Source organism: Lynx canadensis, chromosome C1, assembly GCF_007474595.2.
Source record: "Lynx canadensis isolate LIC74 chromosome C1, mLynCan4.pri.v2, whole genome shotgun sequence".
Classification (NCBI taxonomy): domain Eukaryota; kingdom Metazoa; phylum Chordata; class Mammalia; order Carnivora; family Felidae; genus Lynx; species Lynx canadensis.
The window spans coordinates 70,496,892-70,516,054 of record NC_044310.1 but is presented as its reverse complement, the minus strand read 5'-3'; the positions used below and the strand labels follow the sequence as shown (position 1 = coordinate 70,516,054).

General features: G+C 34.6%; 1 protein-coding gene and 1 pseudogene across 4 annotated transcripts in view; one reads left to right on the top strand and one right to left on the bottom strand.

Annotated features, from left to right (window-relative positions):
- The window catches only part of PRKACB (protein kinase cAMP-activated catalytic subunit beta), a 129,135-nt gene that overhangs the window by 11,831 nt on the left and 98,141 nt on the right, over nt 1-19,163 (bottom strand). For all 4 annotated transcript variants that reach the window (XM_030324074.2, XM_030324071.1, XM_030324072.1 and 1 more), the window contains 5 exons: nt 17,094-17,192; nt 16,033-16,115; nt 12,521-12,647; nt 11,472-11,567; nt 7,595-7,717 (listed from right to left, as the gene is read on the bottom strand). In XM_030324074.2, coding sequence (XP_030179934.1) covers nt 7,595-7,717; nt 11,472-11,567; nt 12,521-12,647; nt 16,033-16,115; nt 17,094-17,192 — 528 coding nt within the window. The remainder of the gene's footprint in view (nt 1-7,594; nt 7,718-11,471; nt 11,568-12,520; nt 12,648-16,032; nt 16,116-17,093; nt 17,193-19,163) is intronic.
- On the top strand, nt 4,376-4,545 carry LOC115522480 (annotated as a pseudogene).

Sequence of the window (19,163 nt, the reverse complement as noted above, 5' to 3'; positions counted from 1 at the left end):
TTTCTGGCTTTGCCACAAACTACCTTTTATCTTTGGGCAATTCTGAGTCTTGATTTGCCTACATATAGCATAAGGGAGTTAAACTGAATAAAGTTGAACATTCTTACTATCTCAAAAGTCCCACCAGCCTATCACTTCAATAGAAAGAGTACCTGGGTTCTATTCCCAGCTCCAGTTACATACATTCCCTATGCGTTAGGGCAAACTCTTTCACCTTTCTGGTCTCTATAAAATGATGAATAGCCTCAGGTGTGAAAAAAATTAGTTAATTTTTATGAAACTGATGCAAGGCACTAATTCAATACATTTTTAATTTTTTCAATTTTTCTGTTAGAATAATATTTTAGTGATCTGAAGCTGACTTTTGAATCAAAGAAGGAACTTGGAAGGCAACAATATCTATCATTAGATATTTAGACTAGTCTGTGCTAGAAACATCGTTTGGAGAATGCAAGAAGTTCCTTCTTGTTTCATGCTCCACCTGTTCATTTATAGAAAAAGCACTTTCTTCTTTTCTTTTGGTACTTAAATTTGGTAGAGTGAGGGAGAAAAAGGACAACTATGACCCTGTTTTATAAGGACAGCATTGTAATTATAGCTGATACCTTAAATAACTTCATCAAATTTCATTATGTAATATGTTAAACCAACTAAGAAATTCACATCTGAATTCACTCAATAGAACATTGATTCTGTTTTCCGCACTAGTTATACATTTTTTTAAAGTCTATTTATTTATTTGGAGAGAGAAGAGAGAGAGAGAGAGAGAGAGCAAGCGCATGAGTAGGGGAGAGAGAATCCTCAGCAGGCTCTGCAATGTCAGTGCTAAAGCCTGACAGGCGGCTTGCACTCACAAACACAAGATCATGACCTGAACCTAAACCAAGAGTTGGCCACTTAACTAACTGAGCCACTCAGGCGCCCCTCAGCACCGGTTATAAAGTCTTGTACATTTTGGTTTTAGGAAAATTAGTATTTTCTAAAAATTAAGAGGAAGTTACATCCGTAAAGCAAATCTGATCATGTTGTTACCATACCCATACCAGGGGATTTAAATTCACTAACTGCTTTACTTTTTTTTTTTTTTTTTTTTTTTTTTTTTAGCTTTAGAAATAAAATAAGACCAAAATCAAATTTGTCTATGCTCAGCTTAATCACAGAATTACAAAGTTGGTCTTTGAACAAGAAGGGAAAATTTTTACTGCTATTCTTCTACAAGTGACAGGGAGATGGTTTAACTAGTCACATTACTTTTTATACATTGAGATAAAATTTATTGGCTTAAATGACTCAAAAGAGTTTGCACCCAGCCAACAAACAATAATCTGTTAACTTCTGTCCACAAGCATGCTAGAATAAATTTTTAAAAGTTACCTTTCAAATTAAGTACAGTTTTTTTTTTTTTTTAAGTTTGTTTATTTTGAGAGAGAGGGAGAGCATACAAGACCAGTGTAGGGGCAGAGAGGGAGAAAGAGAGAATCCCAAGCAGGATCTGGGCTATCAGTGCAGAGCCTGATGCAGGGCTCGATCTCATGAATTGTGAGATCATGACCTGAGGCAAAATCAAGAGTCAGATGCTTAACTGACTGAACTACCCAGGTGGCCCAAATTAGGTGCAGTTCTAAGAAATCTGTATCCCAGTAACAAATTTATCTAGCAAAAATGACCACATACATTAGTAAATTTTTCAAAAGGCATAACAACTTTTCATACATTAAGCTTTCTATAGATATGGTACCAACCTCCACACTGGCTCAAAGGACCTGAGGAAACTTAACCAGCCTGGATCTTATATATAAAAAGAAAGATCTAGTACATTTAAAAAATACTTATAAATATTACTACCACAGGGGCACCTGGGTGCATCAGTCGGTTGAGTGTCCGACTCCGGCTCAGGTCATGATCTCACAGTCCATGAGTTCGAGCTCCGCGTCGGGCCCTGTGCTGACAGCTCGGAGCCTGGAGCCTGCAGCCTGCTTCCGGTTCTGTGTCTCCCTCTCTCTCTGTCCCTCCCCCAATCATGCTCTGTCTCTCTCACTTTCAAAAATGAATAAATGTTAAAAAAAAATTTTTTTAAATAAATATTACTACCACAGCTGGGCTCTCTGATCTGTTCTCTTATTTATGCAGAAACAGTGGTAGTTACGATAAATCTAGATGGTTACAGAGGACCATTACCTACCCAATCCTCATTCCTTCCCCTGCAAAACAAATTGCCATCATTTGCCCAAAAGACCACTAAAGTAAGGACTGTCTCAAAGCAGCTATTAAGAATTTTAAATGACCACAGCAAAGTGTTAAAAAATGGCCTTGGTTTTAGGCAAATGGTAAAACTGCTTTTGAATTTTATGAAAATGACTACTGAGTTATCTAAGTTTCTTTAACTATAGCCACAGCCAAATAAAAGATGGCACCTTAATTTCCCCAAAAGCATTAACAATGGCATCTTAGAACAAGTACAGTAGTATTTCTACCTATGTGTATGCTATTTAGGAAACAGAATAGTGCAGAAAAGAGCTAATATAGCAGGCTTGGGACTGTTACCTTTAAGGAAAGCCTGTTTGCAAGTTTAGCCTTGGGCAGGATCTGGCAATTGGCATGGTAACAGTTCTTCACACTGGTACGAAACTTTCCCTAAATAATATGAGTGGTTCGCTGTACCTAGATTGTTGGTACAAACAATATGGCTTATGCCAAACATCTACTTTGCTCTGTCAGTTTGGGATGTAGGTATGGGCTAGGTAGAGGGTGTATATGTGATCCCAATAAAATCCTTGGGCACTGAGTCTCTAATGAGCTTCCCTAGGAGACAACATTTACCCATGTTGTCACAATTTGTGCCTGGAGGAATTAAGTTCATCTCTTGTCACTCCACTAGGAGAAGACTCTTGAAAGTTTGTGCCTAGTTTCCTCTAGACGCTGCCCCATGAGCCTTTCCTTTTGCTGATTGTACTTACTATCTTTTCATTGTAAGGTATCTTATAATGAAGGTACTTGTTATAATATAAGGGCTTCATTTCTTGAGTATTGCTGTATGTTGAAGTCTTTGGGTCTTCCTAGCAAATCACCTAACCTGGGAATGGCTTTGGGGACCCTTGAGACAGAAAGGAATAGCTATTTGGCTGCTAATCAGTTACCCTTCATGTGAATATGAATTTCCTTTCAGGAAAAAATGAACTGACTCTTTGATCATTCTATATATATGTATGTTTACAACTTTATATTTTGTATAGTGTCTCCTTGTACATTTTTGGTGCTCATTAAAAGTGGAATAATTTTTGCTTTAAATATAATAGAGCTCAGAAATTTTTTTTAAATTTCATAAGTCAAGGTCTCTAAAGTTATGGTTCCACAACAGCTGTTACTTGACTGCCTTATTCCAAGTATCATTTTTGAACATAATATTAACTTATATATTTCTCAGAGTGATGCAGTTAAATAGAGTTGCTGTAGGAACCATAACTGATTCTTATCATAGAGTATATGGCACTGAAGTATGGAATTTAAAGACTATATACAGAAACTCAGTATATATATTGCTAAGAAATGTCAAATTTAATGTGAAAATTATTAAGACTTTTCTGTCAACTGTGCATTTCTAAACCTGAACCTTGATATCACACGAATAATTTGACATTTAAAATACCACCTCCTCCGTTTTTAAAGGCAAAATATGTGTAGGAGAGAATCTAACAAGCTGATTGATCATCTTTCTGTGCATTTAAAAATACCAACTTGAGTTAAAATATTGTAATAGAGAAAATACTTAGCAACCTAATTTTCAAATATGTGTATTTCAGTGAATTAATCACTTCATTAAATACATTTTATTTTAACTTTGATGTTACTGATACCTATAATCTATGGCTTCAGAATGGAGAGAGTAATCAATATAAAATGTTGCATACAATAACACACTTTTAAAAAATCAGCAAAAATAATTACGACTGAAACATATTTTAAATGATATATCATTCAAATCATTAAAGATTTTTAAATACAAATATAGGATTTGGAAGACCAAAATTTGAGTTTTAATGACTTGAACAATGAAAAAATTTAAATATTAGTTATTCTCCAATTTGGCTTTTATTTACTAACCAGAGAGATAATAACACTTGTAATGTGTTTGTCATGTGGATAGGGATACATTCCAGTTTGGCTTTGAGTGTTGAAACAGATGGTTTTACTGGGAATGGTGCACATGAATATGACTTTATGTTCACACAGTGTAAATCCTAGAGATCAGTTAGTACCAATATTCTGCTTCATGAGTTCTACTTTAAGAGCAAAGGGGAAAAAGGAAGAAAATAACTTTATTTCCAATATGGGACAAGATAATCTGGCACCTTTAGTTAAAAACAATAGTATACCAAGTTTTGCACCATGGCAGTATCGTAGCCAATGAGGTTTTTCCGAGGCGCGATTATTGCTAATTGAAAAACAATAGTATACCAAACATCCTATCATATTTCTAAATAAGTGAAGAAAGATATCAGATACTGTGATAAGATAAAATTTTATGTTGCCATTCTTCTAATAAGGTGACTAGGATTTAAACAGTTATGATTACAGAATATACACAGATTTAAATATTAATAATGGAGCCTGACTATTAAAGTTTGATATGAAATAAAAACATATTCATAAACAGGTAAACATTTTTTTTCCACATTGTGGAATGATTGGCTAGTGAAAGCCTATTCATACAGATGAAGATAGACTCATTTTAAACAAAGCCATTTTTCTAAATAAGGGAAATTTAGTTATGACAGCATCCTTGTCAGAGAGTTTTACTTCTTTTATAAAGCATAAGTGAAAGCAATGTAGAAGCTTTGTAATGACCTATAATTAAATTAGACGTAGAATTTCTAATAACTATTAGTAGAATTTCTGCATCCTTGGTCTTTGCTGAACCCTTTGATAAAACCCTGAACCGTTTTATCTCCATACATACACCTGGGATAAAGTTTAGTTTATGAATTAGGCACAGTAAGAGATTAAAAACAATGAACAATTACAAGAACATGCTGCAGTAGTAAAAGTTATGTGGGTGTGGTTTCTTTCTCTCTGTCCCCCTCTCAAACTATCTTACAGTACAGTACTCACCATTCTTGTGATGATGTGAGATGATACAATGCCTATGTGATGACATGAAGTGAGGTGAATGACACAGGTGTTGTGCTGTAGTGGCCGGCTATTACTGACCTTCTGATGATGCCTCAGAAGGAGGATCGCCCGCTTTGGACTGCAGTTGACTATAGGTCACTAAAACCATAGACAAGGGTGGACTACTCTATGCTTCTTTCATTCAGTGATTTTAAAGTATTTCAGTTCTCTCAACATTCTTCATATGACCTTTGGGTCATATTCTTTCTTGAGATTTTACATAATCACCTTTCAAATTCTTAAAAAACTTAATACCTGTCTTGTACACTACTTTTTCTTGATGTTTTGTTTATCTCAAAAGTTCTTTTACCGTGCCTTTGATATTCTGCTGGATGAAAACAGTTACAAGGATAAGAAACCTGAGGCCTAGATACCTACAAATGTAACAAGGACAGCAGTGATACCTAATGACTTAAGTATTCCTTTCTGCCTTTCTGTATTACCTTGGTGTAAATCTTTCAACACCTAGCTTAGTTATCTTTAAGAAGTATTTAATTTTCATTTTTGACATAGTTGAAGTGTAAGTTCTTTAGTTAGTCCCCTAGTTTGTGAATACTGCCATAACATAAAACTTTCATAAAATGAAGGGAAATATAACTGAAAATCTTGTGATCCCTGTAGACTACGTATACACTATAAGATATGGAACAATACCGTGTTGAGATGTGGATTCTAGGGGGCTGGATAGACTCATTCTGTTGGTGTCTTGTCCTCACAGTCCAGCTGTGTGGCATCCATGATTTAAATTTGAATGTTGGTAAAAAAGATAAATTACTACATTAGGGACATTCAGGTGATATAGGTGATATAAATTTTAAGTTCATGGAGCTGAGGGTCAGCTTTTACACTAAATGTAAAGTGTGAATCTGGCTGAGGTATAAAGAAATAGAGGGGTGCCTGGGTGGCGCAGTCGGTTAAGCGTCCGACTTCAGCCAGGTCACGATCTCGCGGTCCGTGAGTTCGAGCCCTGCGTCGGGCTCTGGGCTGATGGCTCGGAGCCTGGAGCCTGTTTCCGATTCTGTGTCTCCCTCTCTCTCTGCCCCTCCCCCGTTCATGCTCTGTCTCTCTCTGTCCCAAAAATAAATAAACGTTGAAAAAAAAAATTAAAAAAAAAAAAAAAAGAAATAGAGACTTTTCCTCTATGTCCTTCCAGATTCTCTAGGTTGATTAGGCAATTCTCTGCCTTAGACTAAGGTTACAAAATAGAAAAAAGTCAACTACATCACATCTCAGGGTACTGTTATGTCAAGATTGATGCTCTATTTCCTGGTCATATTCTAAATGGGGCTATGTGATCTAAAGAAAAAAGAAAGATAAACTAATGGGGTGTACCACATGTAGGAATAGGAAAAAGGGAAAAATGGGAAAATATCCCTTCCTATAAACTCTATCATAAATGTATAGAAGGTCTTTTTGGAATTTTTTAAAGCCTATTCTTTCTACGGTGGAAAGAATCAGACTCAACTCTATTAAAATTGACTGTAGTATTTTTTTTTAAGTTTTTTTGTTTGTTTGCTTATTTATTTATTTATTTATTTATTTATTTATTTGAGAGAGACAGAGAGAGAGAAAATCCTAAGCAGGCTCCACGCTGTTAGCACAGAGCCCAATGCAGGGCTTGAACTCAAGAACCGCAAGATCATGACCTGAGCTGAAATCAAGAATTGGACGCTTAACCACTGAGCCACCCAGGCTCCCCGACTGTAGTATTTTTTTAAAAGTGTATGCTAAGGCAAGAATGAATGGTTTGTTTTGAGACACTTTTGGAAACAAAATTAGGGATTACAAAAGAAGGAAGGTTTATGGAGTAATTACAAAATGTAAAATACTATGATATAGTGAATCTACTCATGCTCAAAAAAAAGTTATTGCCATATTTGCTAAAGATCAATGGCAATTATAATCACAATCAACATGAACAATTATATAAATATCCTTTCTCTGAACTTCCATTTTATAAAGGCTTATCTATTTTGTATTTGCTTCCAATTTTGTGATGTTTGGCATAATTCAAACAAGCCTCTCCTGAAAAAACAAGGAGATACAAAAATAGCCCCTAAAACTTCTCTCTAAGGAGATACCCACATGAAATAACTAAGTAAGTAAAAATTTACTTACTTAGAGAAATATTGAGAATGACAGGTATGATCCTATATTTTATAAGTGATAAAAAAGAAAATTGCTTTATCTTTTTGCTAACTTGTTTGTAAAACTGCCTCATTTGCTTAAGAAACTTCAATGATTTAATGTTTATTTTGTTATCTTAAATGAATGCTAGATACAAAGACAGGAACTATGGATATTTTTGTATTCTTCCCAATTTAGGGTAATTATTCTGATGACATCAAATGGTTTTAATATACAAATCTTACATTTCATTATGGAAATAACAAGTAATAGAGGAATAATAAAATGTATTACTTACCTTTCCAGAAACAATCTTTTCATAAATCTGAATTGGCTGGTCTGCAAAGAATGGGGGGTATCCAGCTGCCATTTCGTAGATTAACACTCCTAATGCCCACCAATCCACTGCCTTATTGTAGCCCTAAGATAAACCAGCAGCAAATATTAGTTATTACTTAATCTACCAGAAGGGAATGAAGTCATAGAGGATTTCAAAATGATCTTCAAGCATATGAAATTTGTTAAAGAGCAGTTGCTGCGCGGCTATTCAGGAGAGAATAAAAAATGAACAAAATGTATCAGATCACACTTGAATTAAACAGGGAGAATTTACAGATATTGGCTATATTCCAATTATATTGGAATTAGAAATATTATTAAATCTCGTTCCTAAAATCATGAAGAATATTGTAGACAATAAATATCCCCTAATTACTTGGGATAATTTAGTTGTTGCTCAACAATAGGAAGGGACTTGCTAAATTACTTTTTCAAGTCCATTCTTGGTCCATAACCTTATAAATCAGGTTTTCTAGAGCATTCATAGAAAGGCCAAAGGTTTTTAAACAAAATAGTAGATACTGGACTTCGTAGTAAACAGCAGAGTTGACTTCAAAATACTCTATATTGTTGACGTTAGGAGGGTGATTATACTAGGGGCATTCTCTTCCACTTCACAGGATCTTAATGAAAGCTACAAGTTTAATTTGGAGCCTAATAAATGTAAATATTTAAGTTTACTCTAGCTATCTTACTGTCTTCTCATCTCTAAAAGGTGTACAGAAAAGATAACTAATCCTTGAGGTTTTTGTAAGAACTTTGTCAAATAAAAGGAAAAAATGTAAATAAAAGTACATTGTAAACCAAAGGTACAATTCTAAAGTTATTTTTGTTTTTTATCCATACTAAACTTGCTAAAATTAAGAACTAGCAGTATTTGTAAGAAAATAAAAGTAAAATATTAACATGTTTATATAAAGTTTGTTATCAACTATGGTCAATGTCAGCTGGCACAAAAGATTATGGAAAAAAATTCAACCTGATCACGGAGAGAAATGAACTGAGTTTTTGCCAGATCTGGTCTGCCCTCAAATTACCTTCACCACTCCCCACACTCCAAAGTTTTGTCAAAATTTTAGCTTTACAAATCATTTAATTTTCAAATTATTAGCTAAAATCTAATGTAGAGATTTTTTTCTGCTTCTGTATGTTTTTTTAAAGGGAGACTAGCATAAGATGAATAGCACTTTGTTTTGCTAATAGAAATGGGCATCAACTATGCTTTAATTCTTTTAAGTCACTAGTAATGCCATTCATTATGGTATTTTTAGTATAGTGAAAGCACGTGATGTTGAGCTGGATCCTTTTACTAAGCTTTGGTTTCTATGTTGAGATTGTGTCCTAATATTTATAAAAAAATATGCCAGATACTTTTAATACCCTAAGTATAGAGAATTAAAACAAATCAGTAAGAAAAACTAAATTAAAATAGATAAATGGGCAAAGGACATGAACTAATAACTCATACACACAGAAAAAACCCACCAAATGTCTGTAAAGCATTAAAAAAATCTAATAATCAAAGACATGAGACTTAAAATAATGAAATACCATTTATTGCCTATTAAACCAGTAATTATTTTATTTATTTGTTTGTTTATTTAAAAGTTTCGGGCGCCTGGGTGGCGCAGTCGGTTAAGCGTCCGACTTCAGCCAGGTCACGATCTCGCGGTCAGTGAGTTCGAGCCCCGCGTCAGGCTCTGAGCTGATGGCTCGGAGCCTGGAGCCTGTTTCCGATTCTGTGTCTCCCTCTCTCTCTGCCCCTCCCCCGTTCATGCTGTGTCTCTCTCTGTCCCAAAAATAGATAAATAAAATAAATAAATAAATAAATAAAAGTTTGTTTATTTTGAGAGAGAGAGAGAGAGAGCAGGGGGAAAAGAGGGAGTAGTGAGAGGGAGAGAGAGAATCCCAAGCAGGCTCCGTACCCTCAGTGCAGAGCCTGATGTGGGGCTCAAACTCATGAACCTTGAGATAATGACCTGAGCTAAAATCAAGAGTCGGATGCTTAACTGACTGAGGCACCCAAGTGCCCCATTAGTAATTATTCTGAAACTACAAATATCTAATGCTGGATACAGTGTGATGAAGTAGTAGGAGTATAAAATGTTACAATCTTTTTGGAAAGCATTTTGGCAGTATTTATTGAGAGACTTAAAAATGTTCATACTCTTTGTCCCAGTAATTCTACTTCTGGGAATCTGTCCTGAAAAAATAATTTGAAATGCAGAAAAAGCTTTATGTATAAAATATTTATGTTTATCACAGTTATTTATAATAGCAAAAAAAAAGAAAAAGAAAAAGGAAAAAGGAATGACTTGAATATTTAGCAATAGAAGAATGGCAAAATACTTTATGATAACATTTCAAATAAGCCATTAGAATGTTTGCGTGCTTGTTAGCATTCAAGTGAAAAAAGCTGAATACAAACTGTACATTCACTATATCTCAACTATGATAACATGCACAGAAAAATATATTGAAAAGGGCTACCTTGGGGCACCTGGGTGGCTCAGTCGGTTAAGTGTCCAACTCTTGATCTTGGGTCAAGTCATGATCTCACAGTTCATGAGTTCAAGCCCACGTGGGGCTCTGTACTGATGGTGCAGAGCCTACTTTAGATTCTGTCTCTCCTTTCTGCCCCTCCCCTGCTTGTGCTCTTTCTCAAAAAAATAAATACATAAACTTAAAAAAATTACTTTTAAAAAAAAGCTACCTCTGGGTAGTGAGATTATAGGTTTTTTTGGTTGTTTCTTTTGATTTTTCTGCATTTTCCAAATTTTGTAAATGAACATCTATTACTTTTATAATATATATGCATTTTTTAAAGTTCTGGTGCTTATTCTGTCATCATTATTTGGTAGGTGTACTTAAAAAAAATGTGTTAACAGCAATGATATTTAGGTTATAAAAGACTAAAAAGTTATAGATGATTTAAATTATAAAGTTGAGAGGAAAGCTGAATGAGATCATTTATTTTATTCTTATTATATAGTTATTTATAGTTTTTCAGGTTGTAACTATCAAGGCATGTGTGTTATCCCTTTCTCTTTCATTGTTCCTGTTTGTGCTCAGTTATTGTTAATTTTTCCTTTCTAGCTGTTTCCACCTAGGGATGGCAGTGGAACGGAGAACAGAATGGAACCATCCTTTTAGGTATGACTATAGACTTCTCTTCCCATATTTTCACTGTTTTGAAAAGTAGAACAATCCTCAACAGACTATCAACAACTGTCTTTCAAAACATGGACTTTTTTTTCTTTTTATTACATCTATATGAGATGATGTATGTTAATTAAACCTATTGTGGTCATCTATCCCACAGTCTATGTAAATCAAACCATTACACTGTATGCCTTCTACCTAGACAGTTAGGTCTGGCAGTTACTTCTCAGTAAGACTGGAAGAAAAAAATATGGATCTCGAGATCAGATTTATTCACGTTAATTTTTTTTGAAGTATAGTTGACATACAATATCCTATTACTTGCAGGTGTACAACTTGCAGGTGAATAGTGATTCAACATTTTATATACATGGTGAAATGATTACTATGACAAATCTAGTTACCATAGGCCACAATACAAAGTTATTACAATATCATTGACTATTTTCCCTATGTTCTACCATACTATTTCTCTTAGATCCAGAGTTAAAATTGAGAGGTTACTGAGTTAGTGGTAGACTGCCAGTAATTATTATTTAGTAATCAAACAGACATAAATTCATAATTTAGATTAAGTAAAAATGTAATACTAGATCAGTAAACTGTTTTTATAAAAGTCCACAGTGATGCATGCCTTATATTTTTACTCTTACATAATGACATTATAAATATACCTTGCTAAGGATTATCTCTGGAGCCAAATATTCTGGAGTGCCACATAATGTCCAAGTTCTGCCTTTAACTCTTTTGGCAAACCCAAAGTCTGTGACCTATGAAAGGAAAAAAAATTTGTGAATATTCATTATTTCACAATAAATGTATTTGGTGCACCTCAGTTCAAAGTTAAAAATCAGGGTTAAAATTAAAACCATGAAAAAAAATTAAGTAAGTGTAACTGAGACCAATCCATGCAGGCCACTATTAGTGAATGAAGGTTCACTCTGGAGAGCCTTTTCCTGACTCAAAAAAATAAACACACACAAAATGGTAAAAGTAAATGCTTTTAACAAAAATGAAGCAATGCTAGAAGTATTTCTTGAGTCCAAGCATGTGCTCTGCCATTAGTTACATCATTGGCAATACAAAAGTATCAACAGGAGAACCTATTGATAAGTGTGTAAAAAGGGATGTTCTCGTCTATTCACAGAAGTGGAAATAAAACACTCCCACCAGTTCCATATTGGTAGCCAGGGCTCCTTTGGCTGCTGCTGTTAAAGAGCACAGACTCTGGGGACAGCTGGGTTCAAATTCTGACTACCATTTACTGCCTGTGTGATTTGCTGTGCCTTAGTTCTGTTAGCCTCAAAATGAGGGTAACAGCATACTTATGCTTTATAAGGTCATCAGGACAAAAAAAGATGATACATGTAAAACACTCGGAATGATGCCTGGCACTAAATGAGAGCTCACAAATTTAGCTATTCTATGTATTTCTGTACGTAGGAGCCTATGTTCATTCAATTCACAACTGCAGACTATGGGAGGTATAAACAGGTTCTATTCTTGATGGGATTTTTGGTCTCTGCAATAGTGGCAGAATCATGAGCTCATTTAAGCTATTAGGAAGATTGTTAAGCTCTCCCATATGCCAGACATGATGCTAAGCTGTTAGGAAGAAATAACTGTCTCACTCAAAGAAAAAACATCCAATATTGGTAGTTGAGGTTAAATACATACAACTTTTACCTAGTAATACATTATATATAATGTGTTCAAGTCATACCTGGATATAACCTTGGTGGTCAATTAAGAGATTTTCAGGTTTTAGATCTCTGTAGATGAGGTCTAGTGAATGGAGGTACTCGAATGTTAGCACTATCTGAGCTGCATAGAACCGTGCATGGGGTTCACTGCGAAGAAAAAGAAAACACTGAATTTCTGTAAAATGGGTTAACACACGGTAATTAGTAGATTATGGAAAAAATTAATATAGGGTAGAAATATTTTGGAAGCAAATTTTTTTTCTTTTAAACATTTAAGAATCTTGTTAGTTTCTGAATATCTACTAAACCTCTGAACTATCTTCAGATAATAGTAGTTTAATATGCTTATGGGGCAGCATACATTGAAGAAAAATATAACTCTAAAACAGTCATCTTATTTTAAATTCTTATCGGCCATATCAGAGGCTATTGATGCCTTTATAATTATGTCTCACTTTGAGAATGATTGAAAAGCAAACATGTCAATACATGGTCTATCAGGCCATTGTTACTGTTGATAAGCTCCATGTACCTGTCTCATAAATTTCAAGTGCTTAAAGAATTTCACTACACAGAAGTTGTTTAACTGCATTAATCTGCAGACTGATGCCATTTGACCCAGACTATTCCTATTACAAAAACAATATATTCTCATTAAAAAAGCATAAAAAATATAGATGGAGGATAAAGAGCTCCCGTAATCCTATCCAGAAAGCATAGATACAATCATGGTGTCTGAATTTCCAAATCTTCTAGTATGCATGTTTACACAGATATATAAACACAGGGGTAATCTGTATGTTTGTGTAAACATGTACAGTTCTTGTATGCACAGATTAGATCAATTGACAGATCAGTGTCATGTTGATGCCACATTCTGAGCATTACTCCAAAGGATGTACTGATTTTCTAGTTTGAGTTTCTCTTTCATCTTGTAGTGTACACAATGAATTCTGTTAACTGGCCTGATAAACTGCAATGACTTTCAGATTTATGTCCTCAATGAATAACATGAACTATGAATAGAACTTCCCTCAAGATGGCTGGCATGAATTTGATCTCATAGCACCAGAAATAGAAATTCCAAAAAAGATTATATATGCTGCTCCTTTTGCTTGTCACTCTATTTCCTAGGTTCTAGCCTAATACATATCAGGTGCTCAGTAAATATTTGTTGAATAAATTAATATGTAAAGAAACAAACTTTGGGGGAGAATATTTTATAATACCATTACAGTTTCAGCCCCATCTCAAAACCATAAATTCTATGACAAGAAACAGGGGAACATTTTAAGGGGAGACTGGAAGAATCATCCTGGTCATTGAAATATCCCTAACTTTGGAAACATTTGACCTGGAAGGCCCCTCCAATTTTCTCCATGCATCTATAAATACAAGATGCACTTAGCATCTTATAAATAGATATAAATTTATCATCACAAATATAAGATGTACTAAGCATTTTATATTTATTTCCACACACTGATATTTGATTGGAGGAACACAAACATTACATAGATCTGTGATCCAATTGTTGAAAGATGAAAGCAAAATATTCTATTGGAAGACTTAATGCCGAAGCAGCTTTAAGTCTAGACAGTTGCTATTTAAGTAGAGAATCATAATGACTGCCCTGATTCTGATTAAAGCCATGCTCAATAATAACTCAATATTCTTCTTGTCTTAAAGTTCCTAGGATAGGAGTTAACAACTTGTCAAGTGTACGTGTAGTATGAGTGAAAAGTTAGAAAAGACAGTGTGTCTCAATAGTGAATTATTGCAATCAACTCGCTTTCCTCCTAGTACCAAGTCAAGTATTAAAGAAATAGGAGTGTGGGTAGTTGCAAAGGAAAGAAGTTAGTAATGATAGAGAATGGAAAAAATATTTTTTGAAGATAGGTTTAGGTGTAATGCTTCAGTGTAAAACTTTGAATTATCAAGGGCAATCTGAGGATGCTGGGCCTGCATGGACAAGGGTGGTAGAAGAGAGGACAACAGGAGGTAAAAGGAAATCATTAAAGATAAACAGAAGTTGCTTTGCATCAGCACAGTGCCTGACACGTATTAGGTGCCTTACCATATCAGCTCAATAAGTGAATTTTGGCGTAGGCCTCAGGTAACTAAATAACTCTAATGTTGGCTCATAACTGAATACGATCTTGTATTATAATCTGAATTTATCATCATCTCTTTCTGAATCGGATTATCATCATCAGCCAGTTTGCACTCCTGTACGTGCTTTCAGCATACCAGCTCATAATGTGCTAAATGAAGCTGGACGTGCATTCTTTCAGTGATTACTAATGAACAGTAGTAGCTTACAAATTATTACACAGAGGTAAAGTTAACAGAATTTATAACCTGTTTTAAAAAAATTTTTTAGGGGCGCCTGGGTGGCGCAGTCGGTTAAGCGTCCGACTTCAGCCAGGTCACGATCTCGCGGTCCGTGAGTTCGAGCCCCGCGTCAGGCTCTGGGCTGATGGCTCGGAGCCTGGAGCCTGTTTCCGATTCTGTGTCTCCCTCTCTCTCTGCCCCTCCCCCGCTCATGCTCTGTCTCTCTCTGTCCCAAAAATAAATAAACGTTGAAAAAAAAATTAAAAAAAAAAATTTTTTTTAACGTTTATTTTTGAGACAGAGAGCATGAATGGGGGAGGGGCAGAGAGAGAGGGAGACACAGAATCCGAAGCAGGCTCCAGGCTCTGAGCCATCAGCCCAGAGCCCGACGCGGGGCTTGAACTCACGGACCGCGAGATCGTGACCTGAGTTGAAGTTGGACGCTTAACCGACTGAGCCACCCAGGAGCCCCAATATAACCTGTTTTAAAAACTGTGTGGCCTTGTTAGCAATAACCTAATAAGGTACAAACTCTTTTTTTTTTTAAATATTATTTATTTTTGAGAGAGAGAGATAGAGAGAGAAGCGGGGGAGGGGCAGGGAGAGAGGGAGACACAGAATCTGAAGCAGGGTCCAGGTTCCAAGCTGTCAGCACAGAGCCCAACACTGGGCTCAAACTCACCAACCATGAGATCATGACCTGAGCCGAAGCTAGACGCTTAACCAACTGCCACCCAGGCGCCCCAAGGTACAAACTCTTTTAAAATTACGTATTTTTAAAATTCAACAAAAACTTTAAGGAGAATTAAATTTGTGCAAAATGAACTTCTTAATCACATCACTATGATGCCATTATTATCTTTTCCATTTATTCCTTTCTTCATCTTTACAAAAACCTCTTCCCCAGAGTTGTAGTATTAATATTTGTTCAATAAGTACTAGTATGTTTAAATTCAATTTTTGCATCTTCTGAAAATCCTCCAAATAATGGATCTTCACAATATCTACTAATGGTAGAATATTTACATGGCTATCATGGTGCTTTTATTTGATTTTTAAAACTCAGTAGGGTGTGGCCTCTTATGAATGTTTCCATGTAATTTTTCATATAGCTAACATATTACTAAATGAAATGAAATAAATTTTTAGCATTGACAATAACTTAAAACAGATCTGAGGAGGATAAAGTATTAGTTACCTGAACCTTCCAATTCTTCTTAGATGTGAAAACATTTCACCCCCAGGGACATATTCCATAACCATGTATAAATTAGAATTATCCTATGAACAAATAAACCAAGATTATTTCAAGGAAATATTTAAAGATGACACCATGTTCAATTAGAAAAAGACAAATTAAAAAACCCGAGAGATTACTAACATTGGGAAAGACAGAATAAATGGAATACGCTCTAATTTTTCTTCAGTGGGGAATTCATTCCCCACCCCCAGCCAAAGTATTCTTGCCACAAATTAGTCTGGGATATTTGCTGTTCCTGTTCTTGCAGGGAACCCTAACTTTTGAACAATTAAACACTGCAGCCGTGACTTAATACTATAGTGGATGCAAAAGAATAACAGTTAAAACAACAATTTGAAAAAGTAAGAATGTTTACATTTTATGTACTAAACTACGTCAGAGAGATGAATGATTTTTAATATCATCCTAAACATACAGGTGTTCATCTGATTTAAAGAATAACGGAGGAAAAGGGAAAAGGTTAAAATGTTTCATATGAACTAAGACTACGAGATGCCAAGTGTCATTCTAAAGAGTTGAAAAGCTATCAATTTAAAGAATAAATCTTGTTCAACTTTATGAGAACATTGAGGGAGGGCCAAAGACTGTTCTGCCTTACATAAACGGAAAGACTAGAACACAAATTACTAAGGAAAAGAGGATGGTAAGACTGTGTCAGAAAAGGTTCAAGAGAAAAGGAAGTTAGGTGGGCGTATTCATTTGCAAGATTATAAGAACTGCTTAATAAGATATTACTATGGATTTTGATAAATGGAAATATTTGAATTTATAATAGCATCTCATGAAAAATTACACATTACCTTTAAAATTTTCCCTAGGGAAAGCCAAAACCTTTTCAAATATGAACATAAATTTATAAACATAAAATCTAAATATATTACTTTTTTATTTATTCATATTCTCCACGTTTATCATATGGCTCAGAATCCTATCACAGTTTCATATTTTAAAAAATATGTGAGGGTAAAATTATTTTATTTGAATATTGTAAAATCTACCTTAAAAGAATACTCCAGTCGAACAAGAAAAGGAAAATTCACCGCCTGTAATATTCTTTTCTCATTCAAAGTATGCTCTATTTGCTTCAGTTTAACAACCTGTAATTGAGAGATAAATATATTTAATGTACTTGAACAGAATTTAAAATTTACTATAATTTTAAAAGAATAAAACATAAATAAAATGCTTACCATATAACGAGCTTGGATAAGCAAAATCACTAAGTTGGATAAGGGTATGATAACAACCAATAACTAGGTTTTTATCAGATTCAAATGAAACACCTAGCAGAGGATTTAAAATTTGGTCTTAAGAAGGGCAACTATGATTTTCAGTCAAGAAGCAAGAGCTAAGAAGTAGTACATTACTTAAAAGAAATAATACATAACTGAAAAGAAATTAGTATGTGAAAATACTCAGCTCCTAATTAGTTACAGTCACAAATCACTGCAATAGGTAGGTATTGATTTTCAATCTTCAGAAGATCAGCAAGGAAATTAAGAATTGAAGGAAAGCCAATAATTGAAAAACACTTTCAATTCAAACTGGGTAAAAATGAACAATCTGTTCATTTCCTAATACCTGAATAAATAGAAGATTAAATTCTAAAAAATCAATTTGTGCAGCACAGGAGAGCACACACAAAATATGGGCAAAAGACCAACTATATCTTTATAGCAAATAGGTTATTTAGGATTAATCAAGCTTCTTCTGGATTGTCTACTCAATCAAATACATAGCAGCAGGGGAAAGTGACTTATTTTGACTTCACAAAGACTGTGCTTCTATCCCACATGTGATTCTATTTTTAATTTAAGAAAAGGTGACCTTAGGGAGATATAAATACTTGTCTGGTGTATGTATAAGTCATTAGCAGCTGGCAGTCTTTCTTGCTAGAAGCTTACCGTCAGTGTGGGGCAGTCACCGAATTCAAGAAGTTGAACATAGGCAAAGTCAAGTTACCATCCAGTTATTAGTATATACAATTATAGTATAAAAATAGTAGTGAGCAAAGAATACTTGACTGAGAGTCAAAAGATCTGTATTCTAATCTAGGCCTTCTCATCCAGCAGTTTTGTGGCTTTTGGAGATGTTATTTCAGCTCTTAGGATCTCAGGTTTGTTTTGTTTTGTTTGTTTTTGATGTAATATGAAGTGGTTGGGCCATTGCTGTCTAAATTCTAACTAGTCAGAGAACTAATTAGTCCATACTTATCATAACAAATTATGTAACATTGGCTCGAGAATTACTATTGCTTTGTATTTACTTTTAAAAAAAATAGGCTTTTTTTTTTTTTTTAAGCAGTTTCAGGTTCACGGTAGAACTGGGCAGAAGATACAGAGATTTTCCATATTCCTCCTATCCCCACACACGCATAGCTTCCCCCACTAGCAACCCCACCCCCTTCACACAGGTGTGTGGTATATTTGTTACAAGTGATGAACCTACATTGACACATTTTTTTTTCACCCAGTGTCCATAGTTTACACTAGGGTTTACTTGTACTGCCCTAAAATTTCTGTGTTCCACTTATTCATCCCTTTCTCCCTACTAATCCCAGGCAATCACTGATCTTTTTACTGTCTCCATAGTTTTGTCTTTTCCAAAATGTCATATAGTTGGAATCATACAGTATACAGCCTTTTCAGATTGGCTTCTTTCACTTAATAATATGCATTTAAAGTTCTTCATGTCTTTTCATGGCTTGATAGCTCATTTCTTTTGAGCATTGAATAGCAGAAGGTACATCCATTGTCTAGATGTATCACCTTGTTTACTTTTGTATATTATGATCTAGCAGATTTTTAGTTAGGTATTGACAATGCACTTCCTTTGAAATAAGCAATAAAAATTGCAGTAGAGAGGCTTTCTGCATTATAGCCCTAAGCCAACCATGTGTATGTAGGGCATAACAATTAAAAATGAAATGAATCCATGATATATGAAGTGGCAAAGCATAAATGCTTAGTTAATTTTTAAGTTAATTTAAAAAATTAACTAATTAAAATCTAATTTACTTTTAAGTGTGTGTATTACTACATATGAAGCCTAATAATGCAATCAAGATA